General features: G+C 43.1%; 1 protein-coding gene across 1 annotated transcript in view; it reads right to left on the bottom strand.

Moving 5' to 3' along the window:
* Window positions 1-673: 673 nt before the first annotated feature.
* Window positions 674-18,971, bottom strand: part of LOC109919897 — a 253,629-nt gene continuing 235,331 nt past the window's right edge. The window contains exons 8-10 of the mRNA XM_048598683.1: window positions 11,222-11,267; window positions 991-1,055; window positions 674-706 (exon numbers count right to left, since the gene is read on the bottom strand). Of these exons, the coding sequence (XP_048454640.1) occupies window positions 674-706; window positions 991-1,055; window positions 11,222-11,267 (144 nt within the window). The remainder of the gene's footprint in view (window positions 707-990; window positions 1,056-11,221; window positions 11,268-18,971) is intronic.

Raw genomic sequence — 18,971 nt, 5'->3', positions numbered from 1 at the left:
CGTCCTTCTTCTATCACTGTCATGACAAGCTACAGGGACTTCAAGGTATGAAACCAACCCAGGAGCTGCCAATCAGAACAGAAATTGCAACTAGCAAATATCATTTGTGAATCCTTAATGAATTTCACGACAATCCTTTGTGTAATATTTCGTGCAGCTGTTATCCATTTGAAGTAAATAAGTTTGAACCCATTTAAGTATTGTACGTATGGGAATGCAATGCAATAAATGCAGTACTTGAAGTTCGCTGAGAGAGAAATCATGTTAATGCTCAAATAAACTCTCAGCTTTAATGTACATTAAGTTCCAATGGTGTCCCAAGGGCAAGATGGGAATTTGAATATTTTTAGCTTTCATTGTTGGTCCCTTTATTTGAACCAGCCAAAAAGGACTCTTCCAATTATTCCCTATCTACATTATTTTAAAATATGGGGAAAAAATAGCACAAGACATTAAAGAGCTCAATATGAAACTTGCGATGGGATTTGTCAAGTACTGAGACGTCAGTAGTGTGGATAAATGATGATGATGTATAATGATGCAATGACAATTCTAGTGTCCCATGATTATGTAGCGAGAACTGGAAGCGAGAAGGCTTCTAAGCTGGAAAAAAGAGTTTGTACAGAAAGTAGCCTGGAACGCAGAAAGTAGTACTTGGAAGATTAATTAGAATTCAATCTGGTACACAAGATAAAGCAGGATTATCCTGCAATCAGAAGAAGAAAAGTTTACTCAGAATGAAATGACTTGATACAGGTGTATTACTTTGGCCCTACTGGGAGCCATATTGTCATCAGAAATGATCATGATATTATACATGCTGTGAAAAGAAAAGCCTTCCTTCAGTCATTTACTGTGTGTGGCATAATGTAACAATAACTAACAAAATGCCAGTGCATAAAATGTTCACTTAAACTGTGACCAGTTAGGTAGGGATGGGTGCATTCCACGGACGTAAATGGAAAATTAAATTCTCTCTAAATGACTCACGGGAGGAACGGATACCACCCAGACCCAATCATCCATGCCTTCCTCCTGTTGCTCCGTCGCAGAAGCTGCAAGACACACAAAAATATTGAAAGGACTTGTACACAAATTCCAAAATTTGAGCCTACTTCTTGTCAATTACTGACTCCTCAGATATTGAAGCAGTCTATGTTCAAATCCAACAAGATCTGGACAATATCCAGGCCCGGGATGACAAGTGGCAAATAACATTTGTGCCACATAAATGCCAGGCTATGAACATCACCAATAAGAAATAATCCAACCACTGCCCCTTGACATTCAATGGTGTTACCATCCATCAGTGAATCCCCCACTATCAACATCCTGGGGTTATCATTGAGCACAAACTCAACTGGACTTACCACATAAACACAATGGCTAGAAAAACAGGTCAGAGGCTAAGAATATTGCGGTGAGTAACTCACCCCCTAACTCCCCAAAGCCTGTCCGCCATCTGCATGGCACAAGTCAGGGGTGTGATAGAATACTCCTTACCTGCCTGGATGGGTGCAGCTCCAACAACATTCAACACATCCAGGACAAAGCAGCTGTTAGGTTGGCACCACATCTACAAGCATCCATTCCCTCCATCATCAACGCTCAGAAGCAACAGTATGTACTATTGCCAAGATGCACTGCAGAAATTCACCAAAGAGAGCACCTTCCAAACCCAACATGAATTCCACCTAGAAGGACAAGGACAGTAGATATGTGGGAACACCACCAGCTGTAAGTTCCCCACTAAGACACTCACATCCTGACTTAGAAATATATCATCATTCCTTCACTGTCACTGGGTAAAAATCCTGGAATTCCCTCCCTCAGGGTATTGTGGGTAAACTACAGAACATAGACTGCTGTGGTTCAAAAAAGCAGCTCAAAACCACCTTCTGCAGGAAAATTAAGGACAGGCAATAAATGCTGGCCAGCCAGTGTCGCCCATGTCCCATGAGTGAATAAAAAAAACTGTGTAAGAAACAATCATTATCTGGATCATTGATAATGTAACATGCTGAAACTTTTACATTTAGCTGCCCGTTCTGTTTTATGAACAGGACTATTTTAACGTTGCGAAATCAGCAACTGTTGAAAATATTCATTATCAAATACTCAGGAGATAAGATAGCATCTGTGGAGAGACGAAAGCAGTTAGAGTTTCAGAATGATGAAATCTCATCAGCACTGGAATGATCATCAGCCTAAAAAGTTTATATTTCAGGCTTCTATCATATTCATCTTCTTTTTGTTTTCACTCATGGAATGTGGGCATCGCTAGCTTTCCAGTATTTATTGTCCGTTCTTAGTTGCCCTTGAGGAGGTGGTGGTGTGCTGCCATTTTGAACCATTGCAGTCCACCTGCTGTAGGTTGACCCAAAATACCCTGAGGGAAGGAATTTTGGGATTTTGCCTGAACAACAGTGAAGGAACAGCAATATATTTCCAAATCAGGATGTGAGTGGCTTCAAGGGAAACTTGCAGATTGTGGTGTTCCACACATCTTCTGCCCTTGATCTTCTAGGTGGAAATGGTTATGAGTTTGGAAGGTGCTTTCTTTGACAAATTTCTGCAGTGCATCTCATAGGTGGTGCACAGTTCTGCTACTGAACATTGTTGGTGGATAGAGTAGATGATGTGGATATGGTGCCAATCAAATGGTCTGCTTTGTACTGGCTTCTTGAGTGTTATTGGAACTGCACCAACCCAGGCAAGTGGGGAGTATTCCATTCTAACTTGTACCTTGTAGGTGGTGGACAATCTTTGCAGAGTCAGGAAGTGAACTACTCATTACAGCATTCCTAGCATCTGACCTGTTCTTGTAGCCACTGTGTTTTTGTGGTGAATCCAGTTGAGTTTCTGGTCAATATTAAGCCTCAGGATGTTGATAGTGGGGGATTCAGTGATGGAACACCATTGAATGTCAAGAGGTAGTGGTTAGATTGTCTCTTATTGGAGATATTAATTGCCTGGCATTTGTGTGGTATGAATGCTACATTGCCACTTGTCAGCCCAAGCCTGATATTATTAAGATTTTGTTGCATTTGAACATGGGCTGCTTCATCTGAGGAGTCGCAAATAATGCTGAACATTGTGCAATCATTGGTGAGCATTCCCACTTTTGACCATATGATGGGGGAAAGATCATTGATGAAACAGCTGAAGCTGTTTGGTCTAGGACGCTACTCTGAGGAGCTCCTGCAGAGATGTCCTGAAACCGAAATGATTGACCTCCGACAACCACAACCATCTTCCTAGGTGCAAGGTATGACTCCAACCACCGGAGAGTTTACCCCCTGATACCCATTGATTCCAGTTTTCCTAGGACTCCTTGATGCCACATTCGGTCGAATGCAGCATTGATGTCATGGGCTGTCACTCTCACCTCACTTCTGGAATCTCGCTTTTTTGTCCATGTTTGAAATAGTGCTGTAATGAGGTCAGGAGCCGAGTGGTCCTGGCTGAACCCAAACTGAGCGTAAGTGAGCAAGTTATTGCTGAGCAGGTGCTGCTTGACAGCACTGTTGATGACAACTTCCATCACTTTACTGATGATCGAGAGTAGATTGATGGGGCAGTAATTTGCTTAGTTGGATGTGTCTTGCAGGTAGATGCTGGTGTTGTAAATGTGCTGGAAGGGGAACAGAAAGTTCAGGAGCACAAGCTTTCAGTACCCTTGCTGGAATGTTGTCAGGGCCCGTAGACTTTGCAGTTTCTAGTGCCTCCAACCATTTCTTGACATCATGTGGAGTGAATCGAATTAGCTGAAGGCTGGTATCTGTTATGAGAAGGCCACTAGAGGAGGCCAAGAAGGATCATCCACTTGGCACTTCTGGCTGAAGGTTGCTGCGAATGCTTCAGCCTTATCTTTTGCACTGATGTGTTGGACTCTTCCATCATTGAGGATGGGACATTTATGGAGCAATGAGTCTTCATAGGATGTGAATTCAATGTTGAGGACTCACAGGGCAACTCCATCCTGATTGTATTCCACTGTGCTGCCACTTCTACCGGGAACAGGACATATCCAGGGATGGTGATGGTGGTGTCCGGGACATTGCCTGTAAGGTATGATTCTGTGAGTATGACTATGTCAGGCTGTTGCTTGACTAGTCCGTGAGACAGCTCTCTTAATTTTGGCACTAACCCCTGATGTGAGTTGTTTAATTGTCCATTTATGACTGGATGTGGCAGGACTGCAGAGCTTAGATCTGAGCCATTGGTTATGGGATCATCTAGCTCTGTCTATCACTTGCTGCATTATGCTGTTTGGCACACAAATAATCCTGCTGGTAGCTTCACCAAACTGACACCTCATTTTAATTATGTCAGGTACTACTCCTGGTTTGCCCTCCTGCGTGCTCCATTGAATCGGGATTGATCCCCTGGTTTGATGGTAATGGTTGAGTGGGGGATATGCCAGGCCATGAGGTTACATATTGTGCTGGAGTACAATTCTGCTGCTGTTGATGGCCCACAGTGCCTCATGGATGCCCAATCTTCAGTTGCTAGATCTGTTTGCAGTCTGTCCCATTTAGCATGAAGATAATGCCACGCAACATGATGGAGGGTATTTTCAATGTTAAGATGGGACTTCATGTCCACAAGGACTGTGCAGTGGTCACTGTTACCAATATTGTCATGGACAGATGCATCTGCAGCCACAGCTTGATATGGATGAGGCCAAGTATGTTTTTTCATCTTGTTCGTTCCCTCACCACCTGCTGCAGACTCAGTTTAGCAGCTATGTCCGTTAGGACCCAACCAGCTCAATCAGTAATACTGCTGCCAAACCACTCTTAGTGGTGGAGATTGAAATCCCCCACCCAGAGTACATTTTGCACCCTTGCTATCCTCAGTGCTTCCTCCAAGTGGTGTTCAACATGGAGGAGTACTGATTCATCAGCCATGGGAGGAGGGTACATTGTAATCAGTAGGAGCTTTCCTTGCCTGTGTTTGACCTGAAGCGATGACGCTTCATAGGATGCGGAGGCAATGTTGAGGACTCACAGGGCAACTCCATCCTGATTGTATTCCACTGTGCGGCCACTTCTGCTGGGAACAGGACATATCCAGGGATGGTGATGGTGGTGTCTGGGACATTGCCTGTAAGGTATGATTCTGTGAGTATGACTATGTCAGGCTGTTGCTTGACTAGTCTGTGAGACAGCTCTCTTAATTTTGGCACTAACCCCTGCTGTTATTAAGGTGGAATTTGCAGGGTGTCAGGGTTGTTCCCATTGTCCTCTCCAGTGACTAGGTTGATGCCAGGTGGTCTGTCAGGTTTCATTTCTTTTGTTGAGATTTTGTGGTAATTGATATAACTGAGTGGCTTATTATGCCAATGTGAGAGGGCAATTGAGAGTCAACCACATAGCTGTGGGTCTGGAGTCACATGTCACACACTCCGCATACCAACACACCTCACTATTCCACTTATTTCTCTGTCTCAAAACATCACATCTGAACACACAATATTTACAATCAACATTATCTTGTGCCATCTATACTCATCGCTTCCAGTCACCCTCCACAACTATACTCATTTCATCATCTCCATGCATTCCTCTTCTCCTACTAACAGTTGTCTGCTTTCTTTCATTGCAGAAGTGAGCTCAAACTCTACGGAAAGGTAAAGACTGGGGCTGGCCCTGCAGTTCCGGCCACCTTGAGGTAACAGCATTGGAAATTGGCAGGATGGCACAATCAGTGAGTTTAGGCGATAGAAGGGAGGGGCTCTCATGCAGACGTGGTGACAGAATAAGATATCACATTGCCATTTGGCAGTTAAGGCACTTGCACTGAATTGTTGACATAAATCTGAAATGTCACCATCTGCCCAATGTCACTTTGAACCTCATCGGTATGTCAGTTTTAATTCATGTATTTTATCTCCCACAGACAGTTCAAAAGTGGCAGATGAGCTGAAGTTGCAGGCGACTGAGGCATGCTCAGAGTAGGTGGCACACTCCCAGGAAACTCCATTACAAAACCAGCACATCCTCCTCCATCAAGGAAACACACACCTCAGGGGGACTTCAGTCCAGTTAAGTAGGATTTAAGCAGCAGTAGGTGCTGGAGACAGGGATAGCAGTGGACAGTCTCTGTCAGATGGCACTTCAAGACGTATTTTGCTGAATGGAGATGATGAGCTTTTCGCTCACCCAAAAAAAGGAAGCTTTTGAAGCAGCAATTGGATATTTGTGCAGTTATGTTCAGAGACAGTGTACATCCTTGGAGAGCGAGCAGATGAGTTCATCTCTATGATGCCTGAGGCCCAATATCGGATATACTCTGTGTCCAACTGTACTGGCACCAACCTATTTCCAGGCCAGTAACTGCAACCGAGAAATTACGAAAGATAATATTTGCTGACAATATGCAATTTTTAATGACATTCCTTTGTCCTCCATTATAAGGCAAGTGGCAACCCATTAATTTAGTTTTTTTTTCAAAAGGTACTAATGAGGACACTTTAGTTATTTGCTTCCAAGCTGATGTTCTTGATGATCAAGGTCACAAATGGAAGGCATAGTCTCTGTTCAATTTGAACAAATAAGAACAGATGTTGGCCCAGATTCCTATTCATGCTACACAATGATGTGATGATTGAAGAGATCAAACAGAAGAATTCATATTGGTCCATGATCTCCATGCTATGGTTTAAATAAATAACTGCAATAAGACATAGTCTGGAAAATTGTTCCACGTAGCAATACAGTGGAGGTCCCACGTGGTGGATCAGAGAAAGTTGAAATGGAAATGTAAATCTATACCAGGAAGAACTGGAGAAAAGCTGCAATTCAGAGGGAATATGAACTCTGCATGTTTCAGTTAGTTGTACAGATTTTTTATAATATGTTTAACCCACGTTTTGCTATGGCAACTTCGGTGTAGAAATGTAATGGCGTTGTACTGCTTTGCAGGTGTGAAGAGCCAGAATAGTATCCCGTATAGCGGTCAGTCTGCAGTCACATTCTGATCTGGAAGGCCAAAGTCCTTATTATTGATATGAGCAATGAGAGAGCCATATAGGGCCCAGACCTGATCTAAGATCTGCATATGAAAATAAGGAGCCCAATACTCGCCTGATGTCTCATTTACCAATCTGGTTTGTCCTGCATTCAGCTGATGCCAGGAGAATGGCAGCTGGTGGAAGTTAAATTCCCAAGAAATCAATAGATATGGAATAAAAAGTTAACCTCAGTATTGGTGGCCAGGAACCTACTGGATTGTCTTTAAAAACCCATTGGGTTCATTGGTGCATGTCAGGGAAGGAAATCTGTCATCCTTACCAAGTCTGATCTACATGTGACTCCAGATCACATCGTTGCGATCAACTCTTAAATGCCCCTGAAATAGCCCAGCAAGTCACTCAGCGATACGAAAATGCTACAGAAAGTCAGAAGGAATAAAACCAGATGGATCCCCCTGCCAACCCATCCCTCCCACCACATCCCTCCAACCCCAGCATCAACCTAAGCACTGGAAATGACAAAGACACACCCGGCCTCCACCCCCACCTCTTTGACCTGTCTGTCTCCTCTCCACCTATCTTATCCTTTATGCATCTTCTATCTGCCTCCCCCTCTCTCTCTATTTATTTCAGAATCCCCTTCTCCTCCCCCAATTCTGGAGAAGGGTCCAGGCCCGAAACATCAGCTTTCCTGCTCCTCTGATGCTGCTTGGCCTTCTGTGTTCATCCAGCTCTACACCTTGTTATCTCAGATTCTCCAGCATCTGCAGTTCCGACTATCTCCTCCATTTCTATCTCAGGCCCACTGGCAAGGCAGAGCCAGCAAAGATGGCAGCACAGTGGTATAAAGCAAGGAGGCAGTGACTCTGGGAATCTTCAACATTGACTTTGAGCCCCCATGAACTCTCATGACATTGGGTCATACATGAACAGAAAAACCTCTTGCTGATTATCACCTATCACTGACCGCCTCACTTAGCTGATGAATCAGTGCTCCTTCATGTTGAACACCATTTGGAGGAATTTTTGAGAGCTACAAGAGCAGACAATGTCCATCACCAAGAACGGATCAGTAGGAAGCAATGGCACAGAGCTTTTGTCATACACAAGTAATCCAGAGACCCATGTAATGATGTGGTGACCTGGTTTCAAACCACACCATGGCAGAAAGTGGAATTTGAATTCAATAAAAAAAAGTTGAAAGTCTAATGATGACTGTGAAGTCATTGCTAATTATTGTAAAAGCCCATCTGATTCATTAATGCTCTTTAGGAAAAGAAATCTGCCATCTTTGCCTGGTCTGCCCTATATGTAACTCCAGATACAAAGCAATGTGGTTGACTCTTAACTATCGGTCTGAGATGGCTTAGCAACCCATTTGGTTGTATCAAACTGCTAAAATGCCTCAAAAAGCAATAAAATCAGAAAGAGTTCTTGTTGTCTACTGGGACACCAGAAATAATAATGGCAAATTGAGCCCTGTCATCGCTGCAAAATCCTCCATATGAACATCTGGGGCCAGTGTCAAAATTAGGCGAGCAGTTTCACAGACTTTTCAAACAACAAATAACTTAGTCATATCAATTGCCAGTTACACAGAGTGTCCCAGAACCATTATCACCATTCCTGTGTTTGTTCTGTTCATCAGCACAACAGACCCAGCAGAGGTGGTGGCACAGTGCCATACAGCAAGGAGGGAGTTGCCCTAGAGTCCTCAACAATGACTCTGGACACCATGACGCTTCATAGCATTAGGTCAAACATGGTGCAAAGATATCTCCTGCTGATTACCACACACCACCAACCCTCCCACCCAGCTGATGATTCAGAGCTCTTCAATGTTGAACACAACCTAGAGGAAGCATAAAGTGTGGTAAGAACTGAGAATGTACACTGAAAAATGACTCCAATGTCCATCACCAAACGTGGCTCAAAAGTACCACTACTGACTGAGTTTTAAAGGACATAGATGCCAGACTGCATGTGCAGCACCTGGTGAAGGATCAAATAAGAAGAAAAAACACACTTGACCAGACCTTCACCAAACTACCTGCCACAGATGCATCTGTCCATAATGGTCATCACAGGAGTGATTTTAGCATGGTCCTTTTGGAGATAAAGTCCTTCTTCACATTGAGGATACCCTCCATCATCTTGTATGCTAAATGAAATAGACCTCAAACACATCTAGCAACTCAAGACTGGGTATCCACAGGGTGCTGTGAGCCATCAGTGGTGGTGTTCATATATGTCCACTACCATGGTCCTTCTAGATAGCAATGGATGTGGTTTGAAAAGCGCTGTCTAAGGAGCTTTGGTGAATTTCTACCATGCTTCTTGTAGATGGCACACCCTGCTGTTACTGAGCATCCACTGGTGGAGTGGTTCGGGGTTTGAGTGGATGCTTGTGGATGTGGTGCCAATCAAGCAGCTGCTTTGTCTTGAATAGTGTCAAGCTTCTTGACTGTTGTTGGATCTGTACCCATCCAGGGGAGTATTCTATCGCACGCCTGACTTGGGCCTTGTGATGGTGGACAGGCTTTGGGCAGTCAGGAGGTGTGTTAATTGCCATAGTATTCATAGCCAGTGTGCTTATGTGGTGAGTACAGTTGAGTTTCTGGTCAATGTTAACCCCCAAGGATGTTGATAGTTGGGGATTCAGTGATGGTAATGTCAGTGGTAATAGTTAGATTCTCGCTTGTGGGAATTGTTCATTCTGGCATTCATGTGGTGTAAATATTATTGATCAATTGTCATCCCAAACCTGGATTCTGTTCAGGTCTTGCAGCATCAGAGGAGTAGGAATGTTGACGTTTTGGGTCGGGACCCTGCTTCTGAAGAAGGGAAGGGTCCCGACCCAAAATGTCAACTTTCCTGCTCCTCTGACACTGCCTGGACTGCTGTGTTTTTCCAGCTCCACATTGTGTTATCTCTGACTCCAGCGTTGGCAGTTCTTACTATTTCTGTTTAGGTCTTGCTGCATTTGGACACAGACTTAAGTATGATGGAGGGAACATCATTAATAAAGTAGCTGAAGATGGGTGGGTCAAGGAAACCACCCAGGGAACTCCAGCAGAGATGCCCTGGAGCTGAGATGACTGACCCCCACTAACCATAATCATTGTGCAAGGTATGTTTCCAACCTACTGCAGGTTTCCCCGCTAATTCCCATTGACTCCAGTTTTACTGAGGCTCCTGATGCCACGTTGTGGCAAATGTGGCCTTGATATCAAGGGCAGCCACTCCCACCACAACTCACTGAAGGAGATAGCTCCATAAATATTCCCGTTCTCACTGATTGTGGAGTCCAGCACCTCAATGCAAAAGATAAGGCTGAAGCAATCTTCATGCAGAAGTGCTGAGTAGATGATCCATCTTGGTCTCCTCTGGAGGTCCCTAACATCACAGATTCCAGTCTTCAGCCAATTTAAGAAAGAGGTGAAGACACTGGATACTGCAAAGTCTTTGAGCCCTCACAACATTCCGGCAATAGTACTGAAGACCTGCACTCCAGAACGTGCCATACCTCTAGCCAAGCTGTTCCAGTATAGGTACACCAGTGCCATCTATCCAATAATGTGGGACAAGATTCCTTATCATTCTTAAAGAAGTTGTGAAATATAATGACAGCATACAGAAAGGAAAGAATGAATAATTCATCTTTAATGTATGCCTATGTCTCTCGATTTGCTTGTTTTCCAGTGAAGGGTCAGAGAAGTCTTTTTGCCAAAAGACGCTTTTTGACAAAAGATGCCAAAAGACGTCTCTGTTTCATTGCTATTCTCAAAGGTTGAGGGAGGTAATCATTGGTATGTGGGTGTTCAACCAATCTATGGATCAATGTGTGTGATAGTCTTTTCTCATTCCGAATTAATAGACAAAACCATGAACTGAAATCCTATGTGGGTCATTCCACTGGGGACAGGCAGCGCATATCAGTTCTTGAGCCAACAAGCAGCATTGGCAATGGAAGCCATGGGAGAGTTTGAAGTCCATTTCTCTCCCAAGAGGAATAGAATGGGACAGCAATGAAAAGAGCCGGTTGCCAAATAGAGCAAAATTTTGAATTAGTATTGAATCCTCTGTAAATACAAACGCCCGCTGTCAGTACCAGGACAAATAAAATCAGAGAAATGACCGCATAGAGGAAGCTCTAAATGTCAGGCAGATTTGTTCCTATATTAAATATCTGTCATGCAGTGTAATAATAATGGCCCTTATAATGCATGCTGTTATACATACCGGCTTTGGCAGAGCAGACCCTTGACTTGGTAGCAGAGGAAGTTCCCTGAAAGAAAAGGACAAAAAGGATGATTTTTCGATTAACATCATGCTACTCCAATGCACCATAGAAAACTGGCTGTCTGCCAGTAACACATTTCAATTTCAGCTTTTTTTATTCTTGTTAATGAAAACGATTATTTTTTTTGTCATTTAAATGCTCTCCGCTAGCGTTATCAGTATAAAGCCAAGTTATATTAATTTTTATCACGGTAGCAGTAAAAGAATTTTTTAATACCTATTAAGCAAACCAAAATGAATGGAGCTATAAAGAACATGAATACAATCCTGCCCTTGGAAGGTTTCACAAGGGAAATGCTGATCAGGAAGACCAAAGATCCACACATAGATCTGATAGCTACTAACTTCAGTATCACAGTGCGCTGAAAATCTTGCCTATCATAGCAAACCATGGAACATATTAGAACACTGTTAGAAGTTATGACAAACATGGAAATATTTTAAGTTGACAAAGAGGTTTATGGCTCAAACTATGTTTGATTTTCAAGTACTTATACTTCAGATAGGTTACACAAATCTTGGGTATGCAGGGATCATTCAAGCATTCTGTTTATCAGAGGCTGAAGCTAAACTGTATGTGTACCGCAATTTGACCCTTACAGAAAATGGGAATGATATTGGGTGATGTGCATGGATATAATAATCCCAAAACAATAATAAATGAAAGCATATTTTATGTCCCCAAAGCTTAGAACGCAGAACCCTTCTCCCAGCTGTAAAATCATGGCTTGGTATGCCAGAAATAAAACTGAACATACTGGGTGAACCTTTGTCAGTTGTTAAAGACCTTGCTAAACAGAGTGACAAATGCAACTGAGACACTTCATTTCTGTCAGTACTCCCACAAAGGCAAACTTGTGTAGTCAATCATAGTTAAGCAACAATGCAACATACAGTATCAATTTTTAAAATAAGTGATTACGACCTTGGGATAGTTCTAAAGGAGGTGGAATCCAGACAGACTGGGTGGGTTGCAGCTCGACTGCACCAGGGAAAATGTTTTTATGGGTGGTTTGCTAGTATTATTAAAAAAAAAGGGTTAAACTAACTTGATGGGAAATGGGATAGCAGTGGAAAAGAGAAATCAAATGCACTGAGATCCCTTCTCCTTTCCTGCCACCAGAGACCAGTAAAATTCTGCTAGATTTATCTCCCTGGCAGATGTCTGAGCCTAGACCAGCGTGCAATTTCACTGCTGTATTTGACCCCCAAGGTGAGCTTCTGTCCACATATCTGCACCATCACTAAGGCAACCTGGTCGCTACTGCCTCAGCTAATCCATTGTTGAAAACCTTTGTTACCTGAGGACTGGATTATTCCCATGCATTGGTGATCAGCTTCTGTAAACTTCAGATCATCCTAAACTCTGCTGCCAAAATTTCCATTCACTCGTTACCCCTGTACTCCCTGTTAGGCAATGCCTTATTTTTTTTGAAGGTTCTCATCCTTGTTTTTAAAATGACGCCCTAACAGCATTGTGGAGCTACCTACAGCAAGTGGACTGTGGTGGTTCAAGAGGCTATTCATCATCCCTTTCTCAGGGAACTAGGAACAGGCATTAAATGCTTGTCCCGCCTGTGACACCCACATCCTACAAAGAATTCCTTATAGGCTTTACCCTCTCTATTTCCATGATCTCTTCCAGGCTCACAACATTCAAAGGTGTTTATGGTCATCTAAATATAGAATATTTGCATGTCCTATTTTATTGGCTCCACCATCAGTGGTTGTACTTTCAGCTACGTAGATCCTCAGCTCAGGAATTCCCATCCTAAATGTCTCTGTGTCTCTTCCTTCATGCTCATGAGTTTTTTTTATTCATTCACAGGATGAGGGCATCACTGACCAGGCAGCGTTTATTGCCTATCTCTAATTGCCCAGAGGGCAGTTCAGAGTCAACCACATTGCTGTGGGTCTGGAGTCACACATAGACCAGACCAGGTAAGGATGGCAGTTTCCCTTCCCTAAACAGCATTAGTGAACCAGATGGGTTTTTCCCAGCAATCAACAATAGATTCATGGTCATCATTAGACTCTTAATTCCAGATATTTATTGAATTCAAATTCTACCATCTGATATGGTGGGATTCAAACCTGGGTCCTCAGAACATTATCTAGGTCTCTGGATTAGCAGTCCAGCAATAATACCACTAGGCCATCGCCTCCCACTACCTCCCAATTTTTTCCACCTTTGCTAAAACCATCAGCCATTATGTTATGTTATGTGGTTTGGTGTCAAATCTCTGCTTTGTGTTGTCCCTGTGAAATGTCTTGAGACCTTTCATTAATTTAAAGGTGCATTATAAATACAAATCCTTGTTGCAAAAGGGAAGCCTTACAAAAGTTTAATGAAATGGGAAATTCAAAGCTATAAAAATAAACAGACAGACACAAAGGTAAAGTAATAAGGCAAATTTGAGACAAAAAAGCTTGTAAAGGTATCAGATCCGACAATAATTTTTGTATAGAAGATATATTACGAGCAAGGCAGTGATAAAAGGTAATATGACCCCATTAAAAAGCCAAACAGGAGTGAAATGACAACAGATAATAATGAAATGGCTGTCATGTTTACAAATTACTAAGTTTCCATTTTCACAGTTGAGGAAAAGGACAAAATAGCAAAATGCAAGGGAACCTAGAAATAAGTCACAGGGAAGATCTTAATGAATGTAATTTGAATAAAATAAAATGATGATAAAGAAAATAAGGGAGCTTCAGGCAGATAAATTTCCAGGATTTGGTGATTGACACTTAAAAGCAGTAATAGAAACAGATGGGGGAATTGTACATGCATTTGTCCAAATATTTCAAAGGTCGCTAGAGTCATGAAATCTGTCATTGGATTGCAAAAATTGTAAATGTTACTCAATGAGCAGAATCATGTGGAGGTGACAGGGTCATAGCATTTTTCTAGAAAGCTAATGAGACCTCCATCGTGCCACTTTTCAGGAAGTCTACCGGATCTTATACTACTCTGGTACTTCACAGATGATCACCAACAATCTGTCCTGCTCCACCCACATTGTTGCAACGGTCAAAAAAACACAACGTCTCTACTTGCTCAGGAGGTTAAAGAAATTCAATGTGTCCACAAAGACTCTTACCAATTTTTATAGATGCACCATAGAAAGTATCCTATCCGGACGCATCACACTGTGATATCTCAAGAAACTACAGAGAGTTATGAATACAGCCAAGTCCATCACACAAACCAGCTTTCCATTCATTGACTCCATCTATACTTCCCACTGCCTCAGGAAAGCAACCAACATAATAAAAAACCCTCCCACCCTGGTTATACTTTCTTTCACCATCTTCCATCGGGCAGAAGATATAAAGGTTTGAGTAATCGTATGAACTGATTCAAGAACAGCTTCTTCCCTGCTGTTACCAGACTTTTAAACAGGTCTCTTAAATGTTAGTTCTGATCTCTCTCTCTGCAGCTTCTGCGCAGCTGTAGCACTATATTCTGCTACCCTGAAGCACTTTGTATGGTACAATCTACCAGTACAGCACACAAAACAATACTTTTCACTGTATCTTGGTACATGTGACAACAATAAATCAAACTCAAATTCAAACTACAATAATCTAATTCTGTCTCCACCACATTCTCAGGCAATGCATTCCAGACACTGATCACTGTGTGAAAAGTTTCTCCTCAAATCACCGTTGCATCTTTTATTAATTATTTTAAATTGGTGCCTTCTGGCTCACGATCATTTTTTCTACTCTACAATGTCCAGAACCCTAATGAGTTTGAATACCTATAAAAAATTTCTTCTCAACATTCTCTTTTCCAAGATAAACATCCCAGCTTCTCCAATCTATTTACGTAACTGATGTTCCTTGTACCGAGGCTATGTTTATGAATCTTTACTGCACTCTCTCAAATACCTGCACAGATTTCCTAAAGCATGGTGTCCAGAATACAACACAATTATCAACTTGAGGTCAAACTAGTGTCCTTTCCAAGTTTAACATAACTTCTTTAATTTCTCCATGCCCTTCGCTTGAGCATGCCGTATTAAATGTTCCCTTAACCTGTCCTGTCGTTTTCAATGACTTGTACAAATATACACCCATTATATTCCTTCAGCACCTGCATCCCTCTTACAGTTGTACCCTTTGTTTTATATTATCTGTCTGTATTTTTCCTACTAAGTTTAATCACTTTACAGTTTCTTGCATTAAACCTTGGATTTGTTTGTGCATGCAGATGGGATTAGTTTAGAATGGCATCATGGTGGGCACTGACATGATGGGCTGGAGGGTCTGTTTCTGTGCTGTACTGTTCTATGTTCTTTACAAGGCCCTGGACAGATCACAGCTGGAATACTGTGAATAGTTTTGGGCCCCTTATCAAAGGAGAGGTGTACTGGCATTGGAGGCATTCCAGAGAAGATTTACTGAGTTGATCCTGAGTTTGGAAGGATTTTATTATGCGGAGAGGTTGAGTAGTTTGGGTTTGTACTCACTGGAGTTTAGAAGAATGAGAGGAGACTTTATTGAACCATGTAAGATTCTTAGGGGACTTTCCAGAATGTATGTTTTCCCCGAAACGTTTAATCATGGGTGGAATCTTACAGGGTCTAAGTTAAGGTGGGACTTGTGGCAGAATCAAATGAGATGTCCAGTGAAGCCAATCCTGATAATTAGGAGAAATTCCTTCCATATCTAATGCTTTTGAGAAGCTGTGCGACAAGTTTCTCACCAGGCAACATTGTGTTGCCAGTTGAAGGGGATTTTTGCTTGTTAAATGTTTTGTTCACAGCCACGTCATCTCAAGTCAGATGCAATGTCTAAAAAGTGAGGCACAACACTTTTAATATTTGTGCCACGCAATGATCAACTCCAATGAAAGAATTTAACCACTGCCTATTGATATTCAATGACATTCAATACTATTGCCAAGACCTGCACTGTCAACATTCTGGAGGCTACCATTGACCAGAAACTCCAATGGTCTCAACAAATAAATATGGTAGAGACAGGAGCAGGTCTGAGGCTAGGAATCCTGCATTGAGTGACTTACCTCCTGACTTCCCAAAGACTATCTACCAGCTACAAGGCCCAAGTCAGGAGTGTGATAGAATACTCTCCACTTGTCTAGACGAATGCAGCTCCAACAATATTCAAGAAGCTTGATACCATCCAAGATAAAGCAGCCCACTTGCTTGGCACCACATACACAAATATTTACTCCCTCTATCGCTGACTCTCACTACCAGCTGGAAGGACAAGTGCAGCAGATAGATGGTCCACAGCACCACCTGCAAGTTCCCTGCTGAGCCACTCACCATCCTGACTTGGAAATATATTGCCTTTCCTTCATCATTGTTGAGGCAAAATCCTGAAAGCCCCTCCTACACTTCAAGGACCCTCTCAACGGAAACGATGGATGGACAAAAATTGCTGGTGAAGCCCACATCTCCCATATGAATGATAAAGTGTCTCTATTACTTGCCCACTTAAGGCTGTCAATTGGCAGCTGTGTAGGAAGACCACCCATCTAATTGTAGCAGGCTCATTATAGCAATATCATGACAAAAGGGATATGAAGCTATTAGAAGATCTGATGAGGTGTTAAAAGAACAGTTTTCAAATATCAGCAAATACTGACATACTGCTGGGAACAGTTGAGTGCTCACACAGCTGTGTGATTCTGCATACTATTTCATCTGGGAGTCACTTTCCACAACTTGAGGCTGCAGTTTCTGTGCTTTTAAACGTATTTTATAAAACTTACTGAGTTTAAATGGAGCTGCGCACAATGAGATAATAGGACTTCCTCTGAGGACCATTGGCCCGATGATTTGAAGACAAACAACGACATGAATGTGAAGATGTTGGTAACCACAGAATTGAGGCACTATTCATTCGGACAGCACCCAAAACACACAGCCATCTGCGCCAAAGTCTCTCAGACCATGGAAGGGCTATCTAGGTATTACAAACAGGAAATGTCTAAAAAGTTTGGCTTTACCTCAAGATCATGATAGAATATACCAGCCTTAGGAGCCTGGTTTGCTGTCAATTTGAATCACAGGCACTACTTATCCAGTATAGTGGTGGCAATTGCACCTCGCTTTATGGGTTGAATTTTCCCATTTTTTTTGGTTAAGCATTACTCTAGCAAGTTTTTTGAAGTATTTCCCAACATGCGTTACACAGAGAGGCTCACAAACACTTGACAGTTAACACCAAGAACATTTATGCAGAAAGTAATACTCATGGACAAGCCTTCGTCACCTGTGGTACCAAGGTGCCCTCAGCATGTTTACATTTTCTTCTTTCTTTCCCCTCACGCTATATCTCACGTAGGACCTGGTTCAGCCGCTGTGGCAGGAGGGAACTTGTTGAGCAGTACAGCCCGTTGGTCCTGGAGGTTGGTGGGAAACCCTGGGAATGTTTGTAACTAGACGGGACAGACAGGCCAAGGGTCACGTTGTCAGATGCAAGTTGGCCCTCTTCAGCTTGAACTTCTAAGGGTCAGAGAAGGGTTGGCAGGGTGGAGGTGGACTGCTCTGCCACCTCTGGAGTGTCCTGAGAGGAAAGTTCTGAGAGACCTGTGTGTGTTCCCTTCACTGGATGGGTACCTATGGTCTCCTAAGTAATGAGGGGGCATCTGGACTGGCTTCTCCCCCACACCATCTTTCGCCGTGTCTTTGATCCTGAGGACCAGTGGCTGAGCCGATGGAGTGCAGGTCTGTAAAACTCTCCAGCAGACCCTGGAGATACTGGGTATGGCTCTGCACAGCAGCCTGCAACCAGTCCATGGAGGTAGGCAGACAGTGAATGGATACACTGCACTGCTGCAGCTTCTGGGTACTGAGGATCATAGTGTTCCATATCCCTGTCCGCTGCTCCTGTTCACCCTATGTGTGTGTGTGTGCTCTCCGGCCTGGGGCAGACCAGATGACTAGTCTCCGGCAATGCTTCAAGTTTCCAGCATCTGGAGCATTTCATCCTGGCCTGGCTGCTGAGCTGTCGCAGTGAGGTGCTCACCAGGTTGCGTACCCACACCCTCTGTGTCTAGGTTTCCCACACTGTGCTATTATCTGGGGGCTGCAGGAGGCAGCCTTGTCAATGTTTCCTCTGAGACCTCAGGCCTCTCGTCATCAGAGATCGAGAATGGGCTTTCTGGGCGTTCCTCCACAGAGGTCATGGGGAGGCCACTGGAATCTGTAAGACAGAAGGGAGAGACAGTGTCACGGCCAGTGATAAGTAGATGCGCAATGATTGAGAGTGACACCGGGTTACAGTGAGAGTTGCAGTGGAATGAAGAGTGGGACTTACTCGGTTGGCAGGACACAGATGTTTCCTCATCCCTGCGAGAGTAGTCCTGGTCTTCTCCTGTGAAAACTGAGATCCTGTTCTCGTAGCAGATGAGGACATGGATGTGGGGCACCATTCGATCTGTACGAGGTCTCTCTGCCCCATTATGGACTGAAATTTCCTGTAATGAGCAAATTAGGGCCAATAAGTGGGAAAACAGTGGGTGCCATTGTTGTGCATGCTAATGCATATGGAGGGAAAGGTTGTGAGATGTTCTGAAAGACTGAGGAGGCAGCATAGAGGGCGTGTAGGGTTAGTGGTGTGGGAAGCTGGGAGGGAGACTAAGAATGAGTGAGGGAAAGTACCATATTTGAGAGTGGTATAGCGTGAACATTGCTCAGATGTGGGT

The sequence above is a fragment of the Rhincodon typus genome, chromosome 7 (assembly GCF_021869965.1).
Source record: "Rhincodon typus isolate 14 chromosome 7, sRhiTyp1.1, whole genome shotgun sequence".
Classification (NCBI taxonomy): domain Eukaryota; kingdom Metazoa; phylum Chordata; class Chondrichthyes; order Orectolobiformes; family Rhincodontidae; genus Rhincodon; species Rhincodon typus.
Note: the sequence above shows the minus strand (reverse complement) of the source record. Positions and strands in the feature narration are given on the sequence as shown.